Below are 21456 nucleotides of genomic sequence, written 5' to 3'. Positions count from 1 at the left end.
ACAATTTGATGGTGAACTCTACGCCCTATCAGTTCGCAATCCTGATAAGTCATAGGAAAAAAACATCTAAGAACTCTTTCAATACAAAAATATCCTCAAGCTTTAGCAAGATATGTTGTGCATCCTTTCCTTGTCATCTTTTCAACTTTAATATTAGATGATCAAGTGATCAAGGTTTGACCAAGAAGAAAACAAATGTTAGAATGTAGAGGTTGCACGACATATTTTTGGTTTGAAATTATGGTTAATGTTGTAAGATAATCTAGATCGAAGGACAACATGCGAATTTTTGGACAAAGCAATGATGAGCAGGAATGGCTTCTGGAAGTCGAGGTTGAATCCAAAGGAACGGTGTTGCCTAACTAGACCCAATCCAAGTCAAACCAAGTATAGAGGTACCAGAAAAACAAACATAGCTCTGCCCCACCTATTCCAAAACCAAGGTCGAGTAGGCCAAACATTCCTATTTTAATTAGGAATATTGAGAGTAGAAAACTATATACAATAGGTGATCCAAACCATGTTTCTTTGTTTTGTAAGTCTTCTATTTTCAAAGTATAAATTTATCGTTGATGTCACTTGAATGTCACATGTGAGTGCACTTGTTCATGTATCTATCAAAATTTATTATTGTCATTTGTCATATCCATAAATAGTTTGGCATATTAAGAAGACACGACCTAGCAAGCATAAATCATGTATTTTCAAAGGATGAAAAAGTAGATGAAGATGGTTAATTATAACGTATAATATTTGTCAAAACAAAAAAAAATGAAAATTTATAAAAGCATCTTTTATCTCAAAGTATTGTCTGTATATATATAAAGCGTCACCACGTGAAAAGCATGGAAAAACTTCAATAACCACAAAAATATAAAATAAAGATTAAGCATCACCACGTGAAACGCATGGTAACTTCAAAAAAAAAAATACAAAAATACAAAAATACAAAACCAAAAAAACAAAAAACAGAACCAAGAAACAAAACAAAAGCAAAAACTGCTATTAGTTTTATTTTTCCCTAGAAAAGGCAGACTTATAATAGTAATATCGTACAAAAGTGGTCAGACATTTTATTTTCTTTATTGTTATTATTATTATTGCATGTAGGATATAACTAAAGAAAATGTGGATATGCAATTCATATATCATATTATTCAAACAATCTTATCAAAGCTACGGTTGAGAACGTCTAATATTGAAGCTATTTATAAAATATAGAAAACAAATCATAAATAACTATATAGAGTTTATAAATAGTTTTAATATTTTTACTATTTTTTAAAATATTTCATGTTATTACCGTTGAATAATTTATTCCTATCTTATTACCGTTGGATAATTTATTCCTAGTGTATACAATCTTATCATTGTAATTATGTTTAAACACATTATTACAATGATATATCAAAAATGATCAGCGATCTCATATGTTGGTAATATAAATATTAATATACAATCATAAAATTAGAATCCCACATTGAAGATGATACCTTCTGTGGATAAGAATTTCTTGGTATAATGCTTCTACCTATGAATATATGTATATATATTTAAAGGATAACCCAAGATCGTGGATGGGCCTGAAAGAAAAAGACGAAACTGCCCTTCTTTCAAATTTATTGCATGCAATTTTTCCATAATTTGAGTAGCCGTATGAGAGTAATTAATAACTTTCTGATTGCCCTCTAATAGTTGTCTAATATATCAAATTAGTTTGTGATAGGTCTATGATAAGCATATGTTGTTTTAAATTTGAGTAATCTCCTTATAGTTTTTGATATTCGTCAAATGTTTCTCTAATAATTGTATGATATGTCAAATTAATTTCTGATATCCCTCTTATATACATGTGTTGTTTTATATTTGGATAGTCCTTCGATAGTTTTTGATATCTGTCTGATAGCTTTCTGATAATCGTATGATATATCAAATTAGTTTATGATAGTCCTCTGATACATATGGGTTGTTTTAAATTTGGGTAGCTCTTTGATAGTTTTCGATATATGTCTAGTCGTCTGATAGTAGTATGATATATCTAATTAATTTGTGATAGCCCTCTGATACATATATGTTATTTTAAATGGGCAACCCTTTGATAACAGTACTTTATGATTTCCATGTGATTAATATTTATTTACTTCTACAATACCATTTTCTACTTTCTAACTACTATGTGATTACCTACTGAATACTATTTTATACCAATTTTTTCATTTTGTATTTGTTTTAGGTGGTTGAAAACAAAATTCAAACAAGAAAGTTTTCAAAAGAAGATATCACACCATAAACTCAACTATCAAACAAGACAAATTGTCTTTTGGAGTTCTTCTAAGAATTGTTTTTCAATTGACCAATGTGGAAAACAACTATCGGAAGTTTAACCATAACTACAAAATGCTATAAAAATTTAAAAACTTAAGTTAAATTATACCCAAAACAGTAATCTAATAGCAATTACATGACAACATATAGAATTCAGATGTCAACAAGTAGAAAACTCATAAATAGACTTCGGGTTCGAATTACATAGATAAGTAATGTATATAATGATAGGCAAATGAAAGACTTTCGAAAGATTCTTATCCATCCACTTGATATTTTGAAAATGGGTTGGTTGAACTTGCAATTTGACTCATTCAAATGGCATAAGTTAACAATGTAATTGAATTTCATTGGACAGTACCAATGAAATCTAGTGCGAACTCCCCTTTCATTTTTTTTATTGAATTAACCGATCAACTTGCTTTTCCATCGGACATTTATTTTGGATTTCAATAATTTTTTAAACAAATTTTTTTTGACATATTTCATTTTATTGTGAGATCCTACGACTTCTGGTCCTGAAGTTTCCACGCTTGAAAAAAACAACTTGAGACGTATCGCTCAAATCATTGGTCCGGTTCATGATTTACAACCTATAAATAGAAATTAGATGTCAATCAAAATCAAAATTTAAACTATGTGCGTACCCTTACTTTCATCCATTTACAAACCATAAATATAACCACAACCACATTCCAGTCGAAAAACTACAAATAAGAAATAAGAAAAATTACCAATACAAGTTACATGAAACAATGAAAAAACCCCTAAAAGTGTAAAGAAAAAAATTTGTATACAAAAAAAATCAGATTGAAAACTCCCTCCCAAGAATGAAAAAAGCCCTAAATCAATAGAAAGAAAGAAAGAAAAAAAAACGAGTAATCGAAACTAAAATCGTACAAGAACATCGACGGAGTTAAAAGTAGAACACAAAAATCGTAAACAAAGAATAGGCCAAAATAAAAATCATATACAAGAACACAAAATCGTAAACGAAAAAAGAAGAAGAAGATGCTGAAATCAAAATCGTCGAACACAGAAATAAACGAAAAAAGAAGAAGAATATTTACAAAAATCAAAATCGTACAAGAAAGGAGCCTAGAAAGAAAATCGCAAATGAAGGAAGAAGCTAAATGGAAATCGAGAAGGAATGAGACTGTGAATCGTGAATGAAGAAAGAGACCGAAAATTCGAATTATACGGAAGGAGACTAAAATTTTGAAATTTTGGAGACGGAAGAAGAACACTTGAAATTCGAAAAGGAAAATACGAAAAGGGGTATTTTTGTCATTTTCATAAATATAACAAACCGGTAGAATATTTACAATCCATGTAACAAAATGAAAAATCCATGAAGTTTGTCATTTTTTTAAATATTTCAGGTTTGTCCTTCGCTATTATCGTCTTTTTTCTCTATTCTTTTGCGATTTTTTTTCTTTCCATTGTCTTTCTTCTCTTCTTTTTTTTAAAAAAACTGTTATTTGGTTCAAGATCGTGTATCAAATATAAAATATCTATTTTTTTAATTATTATTTGGTTATTCAATATCATGTACTAAATATAAAAGATTTTGAAAAATACATCGTTTAGATTTGGCTATCCAAATCTAAAAGATCGAGTACAAAAAAGATAAACAGATCTAAATGATCGTGTATTAAAGACTCTTTAAAATATCATTTAGATTACGATCGTGTATCAAAAGAATATTGAAAAACATCGTTTAGCCAAATTTAAATGATCGTGTACCAAATCTAAACCAAACATTAGCTAAATCTAAAGAATCGTGTATCAAATATATTACGCACGTTCTTATCAGGATAGTTGATGAGTTCGTTTTTGTATTTTTCATTATGTGCTTGTGGACTTTTTTTTCATTTTAGAAATAATTCTATACAATATTATTTAGTTGTTTTGTTATATATTTTAAAAGAACCAGAAGAATCATCATATTTGCCCTTTACGAAAAAGGGGTGACACCAATTTATTATTACTAAATATTATTGACCTATGGAGCAGTTTCCCTATATTAAAAGTAATGTTTAATTTGATAAATCGATTAGGAATTTTGTACCATTGTATATTCTGCATATTACGAGCCGACACAAAGTGTAGATATATATAAAGCGTCACCACGTGAAAAGCATGGAAAATTCACATATCACACAAATATAAATAGAGAACTTCAAGAAAAGAAATACAAAAAATACGAAACCCAAAAACAAAACAAAAGCAAAAACTATCATTAGTATTATAAATATTAGTATTGTGTCATTCCCTGTCATTTTTCTACGCATTCACATCTTTGCCAAATGAAAAGATACATATGTCAAATTAACTATATATATATATATACATATAGTGGTATTTGGTGGCTTTCGTAAAATCCTAAAAATTTGGAAAAAGTGGAACGTTTTTAGAGAATTTCTTTTTCCTTAATTATTTTCTTTCTTTTTTTATATATTATATTATAACTATTTTATTATTATATTTCTTTAATATCCATGTTTTCGTTGTGTCTCATTTTTATAACATGTTATCAGCACAAACTCTAGTCATCTTCTCCAACAAAGGTATGTCAGATTTTTTCACTTTATTAGATATATCTTAAATTTTTAATATAATTATAATATTTTAAAATGTGTTACCATAGGAAATTTTGCAAAACTAGAATTTATGGTCCTTCACATTAACGGTAACAATTATTTAACATGAGTTCTTGATGTTGAGATGCATCTCGACATCATGAATCTCGAAGATACAATTAAAAAATAAAATGCAACGACCAATCAAGAAAAACGAAAGCCATAATTTTCCTTTGTCATGAGAATTTGAAGACATAATATTTAAAAATAAAAGATCAGTTAATTTTCATAAATATAACAAACCGGTAAAATATTTACGACTCGTATAATAAAGCCCATAAAGTTAGTTATTTTAGGTTTGTCCTTCCATTTTTCTTCTGCCAGTCTGTTCCATCGTCTTTCTTTTTTTCTTTTTTTTTTCTTTCTTTCCTTCTTCGTTTGTTCCATCGTCTTTCATTGTTTTTCTTTTTTTTTTCAAGATCGTGTATCAAATATAAAAGATCTATTTTTTTTCAAACTTTTATTTGGTTGTTCAAGATCGTGTACTAAATATAAAAGACTGAAAAAAAAAATATCGTTTAGATTTGGCTCCAAATCTAAATGATCGTGTAAAAAATAGTCAAATCTAAACGATCGTGTAGATAAATCTAAACGATCATGTCCCAAATCTTAAAGAAAAAACGTTTAAATTTGTCTACCCAAATCTAAACGATCAAATCTAAATATCTAGTAGTCAAATTAAACGATGGTGTACAAATAATTTAAAAAATAAATCGTTTAAATTTGACTATCCATCCAAATCGTGTACCAAATATATTATTGACTTGACATTTTTGGTATTTTCCGTGGTAGGTCTATGGGTTTTTTCCATTTTCAAAATTATCTTATACAGTGTAAATATTTTACTTCTTTGTTATATTTTTGAAAAAACTCCTAAAAGATCGTCGTATGTTCTAAAATGAATTGAAAGAAAGGTATGACAATTTAGAAATATTCGAATTTTGAAAGAAAAAAAACTTCACTGAATGTTTGGCTTTAGATGTAATTTAGAAGAAAACTCATTAACAATGGTTGTTAGTTAAATGATATAAGACACCATTTTAGTTCTCAATATTATTTTTATGTTAAAACACAATACTTTTTTAAAATGTTAGTAAGTGTTAACAATTTTTTTTATCAAAACACAACAATATTTTAAACAAAACTAATTTAACCTTTTTATTTTGTAAAAACAAACATTAAAAATTGGTAAATAAAATTGTGTAAAAGTAGAACAAACACTTAAAAAAGGGAAGAGAGAGAGAGGAGAAAAGGAAAGGGAAAAAAAGAAAAGAGGGAGTTGTAAAAAGAATTACTTTAAAAGTAGAGCAGTTGTAAAAAGAATTACAAAAAATTAAAATTAAAAACGTTGTAAAAATACTATAAAAGGGAAGACAAGAAGGCATAGTGTGGGTGTGAGTTGAAGCAAAAACAAATATGAGAGTTTTACTAGCTTTCGTTGTGACACTCTCTTTCGCCACCAATGCCTTATCAAAGAGACCCGTTGTTGATGTTTACCAAAGCTACATCCAAACTATTCGTCAAAAATTTGGGTCTAAAACCCATAAACTCTATGGCATTCCAGTGCTCCAACACTCCCTATCAAATTCCGATCGTTTTCATCTCATCGACACCGGCAACGAACCAGGCGATACAATCACTCTTGCCGTTGATGCACAAGATATGAGTGTTGTTGCATATCTTGCTGGAAATGATGATTCTTACTTCTTTTCAAATGCTCCAAAATTTGCTTTTGATATTCTCTTCCCTAACACAAATCAAAATCTTCTCAATTTCGATAGTTCCTTCAAATCCATTGAAAAAGCAGCTAATACTACAAGACAAGCCACTCCCCTTGGTTTCAAAGAATCGAACGCAGCCATTGCCAACTTGTTTCATTACGATTCTGTTCTCGCCCCTGTTTCTTTCCTTATTGTGTTTCAAATGATCTTCGAATCCGCCAAATTCAATTTCATCGAACAACGCATCGTTAACAGCATAAAGTATGGAGAAGCCTTCACACCCGACCTCGCAATGTTGAGCTTAGAAGACAATTGGTCGGAACTTTCATTACAAATCCAAGCGTCGAATTCGTTACAAGGACTATTCGGGAGTAGCGTAACGCTATACAACTCGAAAAATGAAGCTATTGAAGTGGATAGTATATACTACCCACTCATACTTTCTAATCTTGCATTGCAATTATACCATTGCAATATCCAGGATTACATCAAGATGCCTACCGCTACCGTCACGGATCATCAAAATCCTCGATGTTATGTCAAGGAAAGAACCGTGCGGATTAGCGGACGAGATGGGCTTTGTGTGGATGTAGCTCGTGATGGTTCTCAAGTTATTTCATCCCCATGTGGACAACAAGCAAATCAACGATGGACGTTTAATAGGGATCACACTATTCGATCCTCAGACAAATGTTTGATCCCAACTAAGTCCAAAGCAAATCCTTTTGCTGTGATTCTAGATTGTAATAAGGTCAGCCAACAAGATGCAACTTGGGATGTTTCAATTAGTGGGACAATCATGAACCCAGCTTATGATCTTGTGTTGACATCAAACAATGGAATCAATGACAACAGTTTGTCAATGAAGAAGAACAAATATTGTGGAAATCAAGGGTGGAGAGTTGGGAATTTTGTGGAACCACTTATAGTTTCAATTATTGGGGTGAAACAAATGTGTTTGGAAGCAACGGAGGAAAATACAAATATTTGGTTAGAAGAATGTGTGAAGAACAAGATTGAACAATCTTGGGCAGTTTACAGTGATGGAAGTATTAGAGTAAATAACGACCATAGTCTTTGTGTGACAGCATCTTCAATTGAACCAAAACAGAGAATTGTGATTGGTAAATGCAATGGCTTAGCTTCACAAAGATGGGTTCTGAACGCTGATGGGACAATCTCAACACCAAAAAATGAAGGATTGGTAATGGATGTCGCACAAAGTAATGTTGACCTTAAGGAAATTGTTTTGTATCCTCGAAGTGATTTGGTTAGCCAACAGTGGGTTGCTTTGTACTAAATGTAAGTTTGATTTCACATGAATCTGCTAGATTGGATTTCTAATAAATAAATGTAGTTTGTTCTGTTTTTTCTACTCTTATTTCTTTTATTGTACTTTCATTGCAATTGAAAACAAAATTATAAACATAAAAGAAGATAAAAAGATAGATCAAGATAGTATTTGAAGAATTGAAAAAGGAAATGTAATTGGGTTTCTAATGTGAAGGGAAATAAGAGTAATAGATTTGAAAAGATTGGATTTCATAAATGATAAATAAGATTTTTTAAAAATCAAAAACCAAAATTTGAGGGGATGAGATAATCCAACAAATCTAATGCCAAGAGGGGTAAAAATGTGGTGAAAATATTTTGGCCATTTTGCCGAACGGGACGATCTTTGTGGCTATTTCTTACAATTTTACTGCAATATTTCTATAACAAAAGAATAGAAATATATGAAAGCGTGAAAATAAAATCTATAAAAGCATTACAAAGTGCAAAACATTGTGACATTAAATTTTTTAGAAGAAAAAGATTGATTATTCCTTTTATATTTACTTGTACGAAAGTGGTAAACTCAACTGAGTTTGTCGATATCCAATCCAGTCGTAATTGTTGAGCCTTTACAGATTTGTAGTACTAGTAGGACTGGATCGTCTCTAAAGAAATTTTTAAATTTGTTGGTGTAATAAGGCTTTATTAGTATCTACATAATTATTGCATAATAAAAAAAAATGCAAGAAAGTATATCTAAGGGGCACTTGCAAAAAAGACAAAACAAATTATAATAATTAAGTCCATAGCACATACATTTATTGTTTGCAAAAATGGTAAAAACAAAGCTTAGCCCACATATACGAGATGTAAAATGTCACAAGTGCCCTCGTTACTATATACATTTGATACCCTTATACACAGATAGACCTAATATCAATTGATACACCTGATACTCCTTCGTATACTTGATATATGTGAGACCTGAGCCTAAAAAAGAAAAGGAATTCCAGGACAACCTGGAGTAATCTCGGACAAGAAGGAAAGTAGAAAGCATAATCCTGGTGCATATATCTCGTCATTGTGGCAAACTGAGATTGAAAGACAGAAAAAGCAAAGAGCAAATTTCGGGCCATCTCGGGGTATTACTCAGTCGAGACTTGAATTAGAAAGGAAATAATTAGGAAACCTCAGGTTGTCATGTTGAATCTCGGGCAAGATTGAAGACAGAAGGTTCATCATGTGGCAATCTCGGTGCTTTGTTGCACCAAGATTTAAAGAAAAGAGAGAATTGTAGAGAGACCTCAAGCTATCTCAGGCACAAGTCCGATCAAGATTGAAGGTAAAGAGGAAAGTGGAAGGATCTCGAGGTATTCTCAGGGTTGTGCCGGTCGAGACTAGGACAGGAAAGGATTTAATTGGTAATCTCGAGCCTATTTCGGTCGGGATCATTAAGTGTTAAGTGTTCGGTGGAGTTGGAATCAAGGTGTTTTAAGAAGATTTAATGCATTTTGTGGCTAAGCAGGAGTTGGCGAGTTTAGGGAAGTTAAGGATGACTACTTTATTTTGGAGATTAGTTAAATAAGGAGAAAAGGTCAAGAGAGAAGGAGGTGATTCTATGTTTTTTGTAAAAGAAATTGCTTAAGGGTGTGCTGCCAAGAAGTTTCTCGGCGAGAAGAAGGGATTGAGCAAGGCTATCTATCTGCACAAAAGGGAAAACAAGTTTGTGAGTGATTTTTCTGAATTAAATCTGATTTTAAGCTTTCTTCTAACATTTTACTGTTGTCTGATGATGAGATTTGTGTTTTTGTTTATGAAATATTTATGAAGAAAGTTTACTGCTATTTTACAAGTCATGTTTACGTTTTAATGTTTATTAAGAAAAGCTTTAATGATTTCAAAGGTAAATTATGTATGTTTGATTGTATTGTATGGTTGATGGTGAATAAACCATTAGTCATATTCCTATAAATGAGGTAGCTAATTATGTGCACATATTGAGTCAAGGCAACCATGGGATGAGCGAACCACATGGCAATGTAATAGACTAACCAATGCAGTTGTATTAGTGGCTTGAGCAACAAGAATGAATCAATGAGATCCCGGAAGATGCTGATGATGATGAGGTTATCACAGTAATCTAATCATGGGAATGATTCATGTTCTTGGCGAAAGGAATAGTGGAGGACTAATATGTGTTTATGTGATTTATGAAATGAGGTGTTGAGCTTATGTTTATTAAATGAAAATGATTTATGTGATTGCATTGTGTTCCCTAAAGGTTTTCAAAGCTTTCACTCACTGAGTCATTGACTTATGTTTTAAGTTTTTCCTTCCCCAGGATCCAGTCACACTACTACTACTACCACTACCACTACCACTACCACTACCACTACCACTCATGCTGCTGCTGCTGCTGCTGCTCTACTACTGCTGCTGCTTCTTCTACTACTACTGCTACTGCTGCTACCACTGCTGCCACTACTATCGCTACTACTGCTACCACTGCTGCTACTACCACTGCTACTACTACCACTACTACCACTACTACTACTACTACTGCTACTACTGCTACCACTGCTACTACTACCGCTACCACTGCTGCCGCTACCACTGCTACTTTATCTATGGGGTAGTGTACCTTGCAGGCACGGTGTCCTTCGGAATTCCTCGACTGATATGTGTATCTTTCGGGATCACTAGACTGATATGTGCATCCTTCGGGATCACTAGACTGATATGTGCATCCTTCGGGATCACCAGACTACTAGACTGATATGTGCATCCTTCGGGATCACTAGACTGATATGTGCATCCTTCGGGATCACTAGACTGATATGTGCATTCTTTGGGATCACTAGATTGCTATGTGCATCCTTCGGGATCACTAGACTGATATGTGCATTCTTTGGGATCACTAGACTGCTATGTGCATCCTTCGGGATCACTAGACTGATATGTGTATCCTTCGGGATCACTAAACTGATATATGCATCCTTCGGGATCACTAGACTGATAGGTGTATAATATAATGTATTTGATACATTATAATATAAAGTTTTTATGAGAGAAGTTAATATTTGAATATAATTCAAATAATAAAAAAAATATGAATAAGATTCATAAATAAACTATATGTTAAAATTAATATGGATTTGATTCATATTAGAACTATATATCATATGAGAGATCTAAACCATTTGTTATGTAATATATGATATAATATAAAGTTTATATTATATGAGATATAATATGGATTAAATTTATATTAATTTTGTTTTATTTTAATTAATATATTTTTAAACAATAAAATAACTCCCAAGGGAGTTATTCTACGTTTGGAGGGAGTTATTTGATAACTTCCCTTCATCTCTCTTAATGGTTGAGATATATACATAATTGATTCTTGAATCTCTATGCTCTCTCTATTTTTTTAGACGTTCTCTCTGTTCCAAAAAGAAGAAGAAACCTCTCTAAAAAAAATTCCCTTACCAAAATCACAGAAGCCCACAACTCTCTATTGATTCTCACCTTGAGAATAATGAGGAAGACTTCGTGGTGTTCTTGGGAGATTCAAAAAGTTTTTGAAATGTTCTACAAAGGTTAGTTTTTGTTCCCTTTTTCCTCCTTACCATGTTTTGTTTTGTTTTTCTCTAAATTTTTTTGTTTTACAAATTAAATTCCATTTGCACTGCGTTCATACGCTTCCGCTTCGAGAATTTCATTCCTTTACTTTGGACATTGATATACTTGATGCACCATGATACACTTGATACTCTTCGATATACTTGAAAAACCTTGATACATCTAATACTCATTGTTACACTTGATTCTTCTTAATATACTAGATACCATTTAGGCCTTGATACACTTAAATATTCCACTGATAAGTTTGATACACACTTGATGCACTGGTAATAAACTTGTTATGCTTCACTAGTACACTCAATAAATTTGATACATTTGATACACATGATATGTTTGATACAACTGATGAACTGTAGATACACTTAGTATTCTTCACTAATACACTCGATTTATTAAATACACTTGATATGCTTAAAGTCCTACTTATATACTTGATACACTTAAAGTCCTACTTATATACTTGATACACTATTGATATGCACTTGTAAACTTGATTGATATACTTGATAATGATTCACTTTACCGATATACTTATATAATTTAATAATATATTATTGATATACTTGATAATGATACGCTGAGCTATGTCGTTCATATACTTAATAATACTACAATGAACTGCATAAAATTTGAAAAAATAATGAAAATCACATAGTAAGTTGAAGAAGCTAAAGATGTATATTGTAAATGATACAATCTGGTAGGTCAATTTTATGATGTTAATGCAACAAAATTAAGTCCTTAAAAACAAGATTAAATCTAAAGTTGCAAATTCAAAGAAATTGTAGTAAGGTAGGTGCTTGTCGTTCTAGCTTCAACCAAAAGAATTTATAGAATTTTTCCTAAGTAGTAATGTCGAAGTAAATGGTCGAACCCTAGGGAATCTAGGGAAGTAGAAATCCAAATTGAAATCTAAAAACAAATCTAAAAAAGGTGATTAGAAGACAGAAGAAAGCATTAAAAATAATGTGCAAAAATGTAAAGAGAGCTTTTGGTGGCGGGAAGAAGATTAGAGAAGACAAATTTCATTCAATTCTTACTTCAAATCTAAAAAAACAATGAATTAACTTTCAAGAGAAATAATGAGGCTTAGGGCATTGGCGATTTATTGCAACTTTAGAGAAAATAAGAATGGTACCATTCTTGACTCTTGATCAAGTCACCTTTAGAAATCAACTTGCTTGATTTTCTTTTGGTGTTTTGACTAAGATCCAAGAATTTGGAGTCATTGCTATTCATTATAAATTGAAGGAACAATCAAGAGGTCAAATAAGACTTTCTTTCTATTTGAAACCTAAATCATTCAAACAACACGATGACATTAAAATTTATAAAAGAACTTTACGATGGCAAGATTGACAATTGAACCAAAGGATTCATGCTTGAATTCATGTATTAAGAAACTAGTATCTTGCATACTGAGAATTAATCTTAAATTGAACGAACTCAATTTTATTAGTCATGATCATGTAGTAATGATGAATTAAATCCAATTTTTCTTGGAAAACAAAGAGACTCTAGAAAGTTCAATAACAAGATTCAACTCAAGATTAACATGCTTCAATTAAATTCAAGAGAAATCAAGAAATCAATAACTCAACTTTAATTTTCAAATAAAAATTAATTTTCAAATAAAAACTCAATGCCTTGGAAATTGCAACACCTTGCATGCTCATTCATTCAAGAAACAAGGATTAATTTTGCAAACTAAAATCTACGGAATCAAAATCATGCTTTCTTGAAGAAAATTAAAGAACTAAAACATACTAGACTCGATAGCAATTGGAAATTTCTCAGCAAGAAGCAAACCCCATAAGCCATTTACCTCAAAGAAGGTTTACCCCTCCGTGGATGATGAAAATCTCGCTCGAATTGAAGAATTGTATAATCAAATTGAGAGAAAATTGAGAGAGATTTTTATTATTGAGAGAGAAATTTGGTACTAGGGTTTTTTTACAAGTAATGAAGTGATGAAATTATGAAATTGATTTGGGGAGAAATTAGGGTATTTATAGACAAAAATAAAATATAACTGCTTGGAAGACTCGAACTAGGATGCGTGCGCGCAAGATTGATGGAAAAACGCTGAATTTCGAAAAGTTGTATAATATTTACAACTTTGCCATCTGAAATATTAAAAAAAATGATTTTTCAACGGGGAAATTCCATCCAAAGAGTATTTATATGAAAAGATTATACTATGTTTCAAAGTATGTTTTATGAGAATTCAACTGATGGTAAAATGATCACTACAAGAAATCTGGTCTTTAATGTCGGGTGGAAAAAATGAAAAATGGGCTTTAATGTCGGTTTTTAAAAGGCGGACGTTTAAACCGACGTTAAAGCCCCTTTGTAATTTTTTTTATTTTTTTTAATTTGGTAAAAAATCAAGTTTTCCTCTCTCTTACTTTACTATTCTTTCCCACACATCTTTTCCCTTCTCTCTAGTTTTTCAATTTCCTTTCCTTCTCTTCTCAATCGCGTATCTCACACCCTCTCTTCTCCGAATTAAACAGATGTGGCCACACAAATCATGCCCAGACCTCGCAACCACCGTCCTCTTGTACAGTCCTCGCCACCACCATGCTCAGTCTTCACCACCATCCACGAATCTCCAACTCTGAAGACCACGACTACCAAGATCTGCCTAACCAAGTCGCGCCACCACCGTTGCATCGTCCCAGATCGTCCCAGATCTAGCGTTTCTTTGGTGCTCTGTTGTGTTTCTTTCACAGATCTAGCTTTGTCTTTTTCTCTATCAACCTCTCAAAGTTCGTAGATCGATAAATCTAGCGTAGGTCTACACATTGATTGTGATAGTACAAGAGAAAGGGATGTATATATACATTCAGATTGCCCATAGAGAATGCTTGTCAATGTTTTTTTCTCCCATTTAGCTGATTCAGATTTTTTCCCTAGAACTTTTAAATTTTTGTACCGTGTTTCAGTTTGAATTTCTTTGTTTGTTTATTCACCAATAACTCAAAAATTTCTTTCATAAGCATGAAAATGATGATGAAGAGAATGAACAGTAGAAGCAATTACTTGAAGAATTTATTTTTGATGCTGAAGGAGGCTTGGTAGATGAGAAACTTCTTTTCTTTGCTCAACAATCACAAAGACGCAGAGGCAAGCCTGGGTGGGCAAAAAATGTAATCTTTTTGTTGGACGGGAGACGGTATATTAAACTAATGCTTCCAAAGGTTAGCCAATTTCCTAACCCTTTCATTCAAGATATGTGAATTTAATTTTGGTGTTGAAGCACACTTTTCTATTGAGTGTCATATTTTGCAGGGGTCTGTTAAGAGGTTAGCAGTTGATGAAACCCTTAAAGCAGCTGCTCCATATCAAAAGTTTTGAAAGGCAAATGATGTTCAAAATAATAGGAAAGTTTTTATTGAGAAGAGTGACATGAGAGCAAACCGAATGGCTAAGAAAGTAGGAGCATTGGTAATCAAACTTCAGTTTTTTATCAATTTGTTCAATATATATATTTTAGAATAAGTATCATATAAGAAATTTGAGACATAAAATGAGCAGAAATGAAATAACAGTTGTAGTTTTTATGGAGAAACATTAAAAATTTAAAGCTTGCATTTGCTAAGGCAATTCTTTGCCTTTTTCAACAATGGATATATCTTCTGATCTCACCGAGCTAGAAAGAACCCCTGTAACAGTCATCTCAACAGGTGTAAAATCGATATTAGACATCTCCAGGATCCTTGAATATTTGGTACAGTCTTCTATTTTCCTGCATTAAACCTTTTTACACATCACACAGCTTTCTTTTTAATTTATTCACTAGCCCAAAAATGTTATTAACACAGGAAACTCAGGGAGTATGTGTTACAGCTTATAGAACAAACGAATTTTCTGCTTTTTTCATAGAAACCAGTGGTTGCAAGGTATTGAATGCATAACTACTTTTTGCCTTCTAGATCTCCACAAATATCTAATGGCTTGGTAATCTATTATATATCAAAGACAAAATGTTGCTCCACTTTCTCTATTTAGTCTAGATGGTACCAAATTCCAGGTATAGTTTCACTCATTTAACCTGTTTCTGTTTTTTTTTAAAAAAAGAAAAGTAGGAAAATAATTATTTTAATTGATTCCTGTTTTTGTAGCTCCTTCTTCTTCGGTTATGGTGGTCGTTGGGCGTCGGATATAGGTCTGCCACTTTTGAGAACAGTTTTAGAGTATGTTCTAATTTTACCAAACTTAATTTTCACGTGTTCTGTAGTCAAGAAATGGGAATTGATTGAGGTGTTCTTTATTATCATTATTTTTTAGTTAGTTGTTTTTCCATTTTTCCTTGGTCAAAGCTAGGTATTTACAAATGAATTTAAAGTAGCTAGTCAATCTAGTTTTGAAGGCTATAATTTACGAGTGTCGATCATTTTTTGTAATCAGGTCTCTTCCGCAACTTGCTAAGAAGTTTGGTTTACAAATGTCATACATCAATGCTCCAGTTTCAGCCAAGTCTATGGAGGAGTGTTTCAAGCAATATTACTTAAGGAAAGAAATATTGCTTGAAATACACATCATTACGGATTTTTAGATTAAAAAGTCTGAGGTAACATTAACTTTGATTATTAGATTCAACTTTACAAAACCAAACCACGCGAACTATAATAAACCATGGACAATAACATACTCTATTTAGTGAAAAACTACAATCTTTTAAGAACCAATTAATTTAGCAAATATTAATAACGTACCCATCATTATTATGTTTTGCAACGATAATTCAAAGGTTTAGAATAACCTCTACCGAAGGGTAGTCGATTACTCCTCATTTGAACCAAGACAATCTTGATCAAATGCTAACTCCTGAATATTTAATATTCGCTTAGCACTTAGTTACTGCTACTTCAGTCAAGAATATAATAAAAACTTAGTAATTCTTATAAGTGTAACCTTCCATTTTCAAATCTTAGAGATAAGAATCATTATGCTAACGAAAATGGAAAGACAATATGAAAACTAATATAAAAGATCCTATACAACGCCGTGTTCCGAATCCTATAATACATCCCTTCGAACGGAATGTCGCTCTAGGGCAGACAAACAGGCGCATTATAGGAATCTCATAGTGCGACCCAATGGAAGAGATCGTGGGATGTGTTGTCACATATCCATCACCCACTTACTATGAAATACTTCCCCTATTCACCTTGACATTGATCCATGTAGACACTCGGGAGTCCGCTCATATGCATGGCCCAAAGCCATGCATGGACCTCACAATGTAAACTCTTAGGGATGTTGGAGCGAAAAGTACACTACTTTTCTCTAGCTAAAGTGTTCTAAGACGGTTTTAAAGGGTACTTAGAAAAAGTAGGATCATATTTAGGCTAACTTAAACATATCCTAAGTCTAGGTGAAACATCCGAGTATAACCCTTATACTGGATTTTAACCTACGATGCCTAGGTGATAAACCAATTTTATTACTTCACATCTCTCACACATGCTCATAAAACTAGGTAAACTAGGCTCAAGAACTTATTACAATCTCCAGGTAGCAGGTGTTCTGTAGGTATTTCGTAAACCGTCAACTTAAGAACCTCAAATCTTAGTCATCTTATCTGACTTATTGACAAGATCAAATCAAGTGAGAATCTTGTAACCAATTTTACGAGAAATCGACTTAATTCTATAAAATTTTGGTTGATATGTTTAACCTAGGTGAGCATACGGCTTATCTTTGTTATAGATTTTAAAAGTTTAATTTATAAACTTTTATAAAGCTATAGACAATAATCTATAACATACATTCAACATTATATAACCATTATATAAACAAATTGATTAATATGAATTTTTAATTTATTTAACTCTTAATTAAATAATATTGAATTAAATTAAATAAATCAACAATTAATTAATTAATTAATTTTATCAAATCATATTTAATCAAAATTAATTTAATAAATTAAACAATTAATTAATCATATTAATTAATTTTCATATTAATTAATTAACATGCATACTATACATTCTATTATAACATACTTTCAATGCATGAACATACAGCTATGGTGGGATTTTAAATCTATATGGCATATATTATGCATATACAATTTAATTGGTTTAACATACCATAATTAATTAAACACCCTAAAATAGATTAGTTTTGGCTCCTAAGTTAAGCTAAATACTAAATTATTACATCAATAATTTGGTGTAGTACAGTAGACCTCCCGAACCGGCCCAAAATCTAACTGAACCGGCACAAGACCCAACTGATTGGGCTTGAACCGGCCCAATCAAACAGAAGAGATCACCAGGTGCAGGTCGGGCGAACCAGAAACCGGGCGCGGGTTAGGCGGACAATGGAGCAGGCGCACGCCAACAGGGCCGAATCCGAAAGCTGGGCCGAACGCAAAATCGGGCCGGGCAACAAAACATGGGCTGAATGCGGTGTGGGCAGGGCGTAAACAGTGCGTGAACTGGGCTGGGCCTATGAACGAACCAAGTGAGCCGCGTGACGGCAGGCGGGTCGCAAACAGGGGCGGGCCGGTTTTCCGGGTCTGGGATGCTATTTCCGGTTCTGTCCATGGAATTTCTTCAAATTTCCACTTTTCTCTCTACCGGTCGAAGCAATTACAGACTAATTACCACTCTAATGACTAATAAAAAATTACAGACCCTTAAAACAATAATTAAGCCACGGGTCGGGTAATAAATAATACAAATAAAAACGCTTAATTTAGGGTCAAAACCATAAACAACCATTTTAGTTCACCACAACAATTTATCAAATAAATATGGAATTGATTAAAAACATGCATGTTCTGATCCCACATGATGGAAAACGAGACATGTGCAACGGAATAAGATCGGATTTTACCATAATTGCATCTAACTAATTTAGAGATTAACATGCAAATTACCGCGTAGATGAAATTAGGGTTAAGAGAGGAACATACCTTCAAAGACTCCCGTTCCTCGTAATCTCCTCATAAACTTGAACTAGGGATCATCACTAGTGTTGACCTACTATTTTCCGAACTTAGAACCGGGTTTTGGGACCCGTTAAGTGAAGATGATTGAGAAATAGATGGAAACTGGAAGGTTGGGATTTAGGGTTGAGATGGAGAGGGAAAAAATCATTTTGTAAATTCTAAATTTCAAAAAAAAAAGCAAAAGTTTTCAACAATTTGAAAAATAAGCTATTTATAAGCAAATTACATGCAATCACCATTCCAATTTCTCTCAGTGGGTTTGGTGTCATCACCATGAGCTTCCACATATTAGGACTGAATTTCATCTTGCACCCTGTATCTCTAGCTATCCACTAGGTCTTACCCCTGAAATGGGAGACTTATTGGGACAACACGTTGAGTTGCCCTCACCTATGCAGATCTAAGGATAATATCGTTTAAACAGAAGTTCATAGTTAAGTCAGGATTAAGATTAAGTTATCTAAGTCATCAAAAATCGAAATAGTCAGTTTTATATAGTCAACGGTGTTATAACTTAAAAGTGACTATTTCATGGTTCCAGTCTTATGTAAACTCTTTACATAAGATATCCCCACTCCCATGTCTCTACATGAACAATTCAAGATCATTTCGTCTGTACTAACTACAGAGCGGGTCACATCCATAGTATTCCTAGAATAAGGCGTCCAACCTTATTCATACACTATAGACCGTTTGGACTATAAACTCGAATTTGATTCATGTTTATGTCTCTACATAAAGTTCAAATCTACACTAGATAGCCTCGGGACCTTAGTTTATTGGATTCAAGATTATAGTATTCTATTTTCACTAATAAGTCCTCAATGAATAGTTTATTGAATAAAATGTAATTTAAACTACAAACTACGAGTTTTAAGACATAAATTCTAACAATGTTTATGTTAAAAGATGTGTTTAAGCGATTTGAATTGAAAAATGATGGATATGCAAAGTATTTTACGAAAAAAATTTCTTAAAACCCCACTAAGTCTTTTGACTTATGTTTTTAAGTTTTACCTTCTAGGTGTCAGGCATTAAGGCTAAAGTAAGAAAAGAATGAGAAGCTTGCTAGGCGAGAAGAGGCTACCAAGACGTTTAGCTTAAGTTTAAATTATTTATGTAATTTTGTAAAGTGTTGTAATCGTAAGTCCTAAGTAATAAAAGTTTAAGAATTGGTTACTTCCTTGTGTTAAGTTGTTTATCGTCTTAAGTTTGTGTTTTAAGTTAAGAGTATAATGCTAAGCGATTAAGCAAAGCTTAAGAACCTCAATCTGAGTGTTTTGGCGTTTAACACATCAAGATACTCAAAATTACATCGCGTCTCGCATGGCGAGTTAGGATGCGTGTGGGGCAGGGTGTCACAAGAAATGACTACTCTAACTTAGGATTAGTATAAATAGAAGAAAAGGTCCAGAAAGAAGGAGTTCTCTCATTTTTTTTCTTGGGCAAAAATACAACAAATCAATTTTATTGTGAGTTTAGTTTACTCAGAAAAGTTGCAGGTGAGGAAGATCAAGAATTAGAATATTCAAAATCTTTGAAGAAAATAAGTGGAGGTCATCTTTGGGTAATTTTTGGAAATTGTAAAATAAGATTTTGGTATCTTTTTATGATCAAAATGAATTAAATGGAATTATATATTTTCCATTATTTCAGGTCAAGAAGGGTTCGAGCAAGCTTACAAGCCGAGAATTTGAGTTACTATCAGCGAGTGAAAAAGATGATTTTAGAAATGATTTCTAAACATGTTTCTTAAGTTTTATTCAAGTATGTTTTGTGTTATTCTTATAGTGAAATGAAATTAATTTATTAAGCTAAATTTCCAAAGCATGAGTTTAGTAATGTTTTGACAAAGCATGTATTTGTTAATGAGTTTACTAATGAGACTTACAAGTAAGCATTTTTAAGTTAAGTTTTCAAAGTATTTGAGAAAAATAATGATTTTAGTAAGAACCTACAATGTTCTAAGATATATATATATATATATATATATATATATATATATATATATATATATATATAGCAACCCTTCGGGAATATTACCTATGCAAAGAGGTTCTTTTGATGAAGGTATTCAGTAGATACCTAGTTTCCTAACACTACTGGGACATATTAATGAGATGAGGGTTCTACAGACATCTAGTTTCGCATCTCAAGAGATGAGGCCATGTACGAACAACTAGCTTCCCATCTCATTGTAGCTATAGTGAGATAGGACAATACTGGTGCCTAATTTCCATCTCGTAAATATCGTATCATAGTGCTTCCATGCCTAGTTTATCGTTTTTGTCCCAGTGATTTTTCTAGGTATAGCAACTGAATGAGTAAGTTTGAGATAAATTGTTTAAGTTTGATATACAATTATGTTAAAAAGTTAACTGTTAAACACAATATTTCAAAAGAATATATGGTTTATAAAGTTGTCACTCATTGGACTATTTAGCTCATTCTTTCCAAATAATCTTTCACTTTCCAAGAAGAGTTCGTGATCCGCAAGCCTAATCCGTTGTCTCCAGTCTGTTGTGCAATTTGTTGATACTTTTTGCTACTTTTGGTTAGTACTTAGGTCAAGTTATGTCATATACATATGTGTTAAAATAAGTTAGTCGAGTTGTTGTGTTTTTGTTTGGTTTAAGTGTTGTTTGTACTTATTGGTTGTTAGCCTTGACTTGTTTTCATAAACTATGTAAAGAAGTTTGTTTAATCTTTAAATGTTGTGTTGGCTCGTTGCTTAAGTTTTAGTTTGATAGATTGTTTAGAATTTAAAGTGTTCAGTAGTCAGTGTCATCTTGTGTCGTTTAGAAGGGGAGTGATATTAATTGACCTCACACCATCTCTTGGGTTGAGAGTAGGTGATCTGAAGGAGGGTGTGACG

At 32.2% G+C, this 21456-nt stretch overlaps 1 protein-coding gene across 1 annotated transcript; it reads left to right on the top strand.

The window, feature by feature from the left end:
• The first annotated feature begins 6353 nt into the window (after positions 1–6353).
• On the top strand, positions 6354–8063 carry LOC103501401 (seed lectin-like). The gene has a single exon (XM_008464970.2). It carries the CDS (start codon positions 6384–6386, stop codon positions 7986–7988), a length of 1605 nt encoding a protein of 534 aa, XP_008463192.1. The 5' UTR covers positions 6354–6383; the 3' UTR covers positions 7989–8063.
• The last annotated feature ends 13393 nt before the right edge of the window (positions 8064–21456 follow it).

The sequence above is a fragment of the Cucumis melo genome, chromosome 9 (genome assembly GCF_025177605.1).
Source record: "Cucumis melo cultivar AY chromosome 9, USDA_Cmelo_AY_1.0, whole genome shotgun sequence".
NCBI classification, from domain to species: Eukaryota; Viridiplantae; Streptophyta; class Magnoliopsida; order Cucurbitales; family Cucurbitaceae; genus Cucumis; species Cucumis melo.
The sequence above is the reverse complement of the archived record's forward strand: the minus strand, read 5'-3'. Positions and strand labels throughout refer to the sequence as shown.

Bases quoted from the DNA above. Each gene is read 5' to 3' on its own strand.
- LOC103501401 (XM_008464970.2), top strand. From the start codon at position 6,384: ATGAGAGTTTTACTAGCTTTCGTTGTGACACTCTCTTTCGCCACCAAT.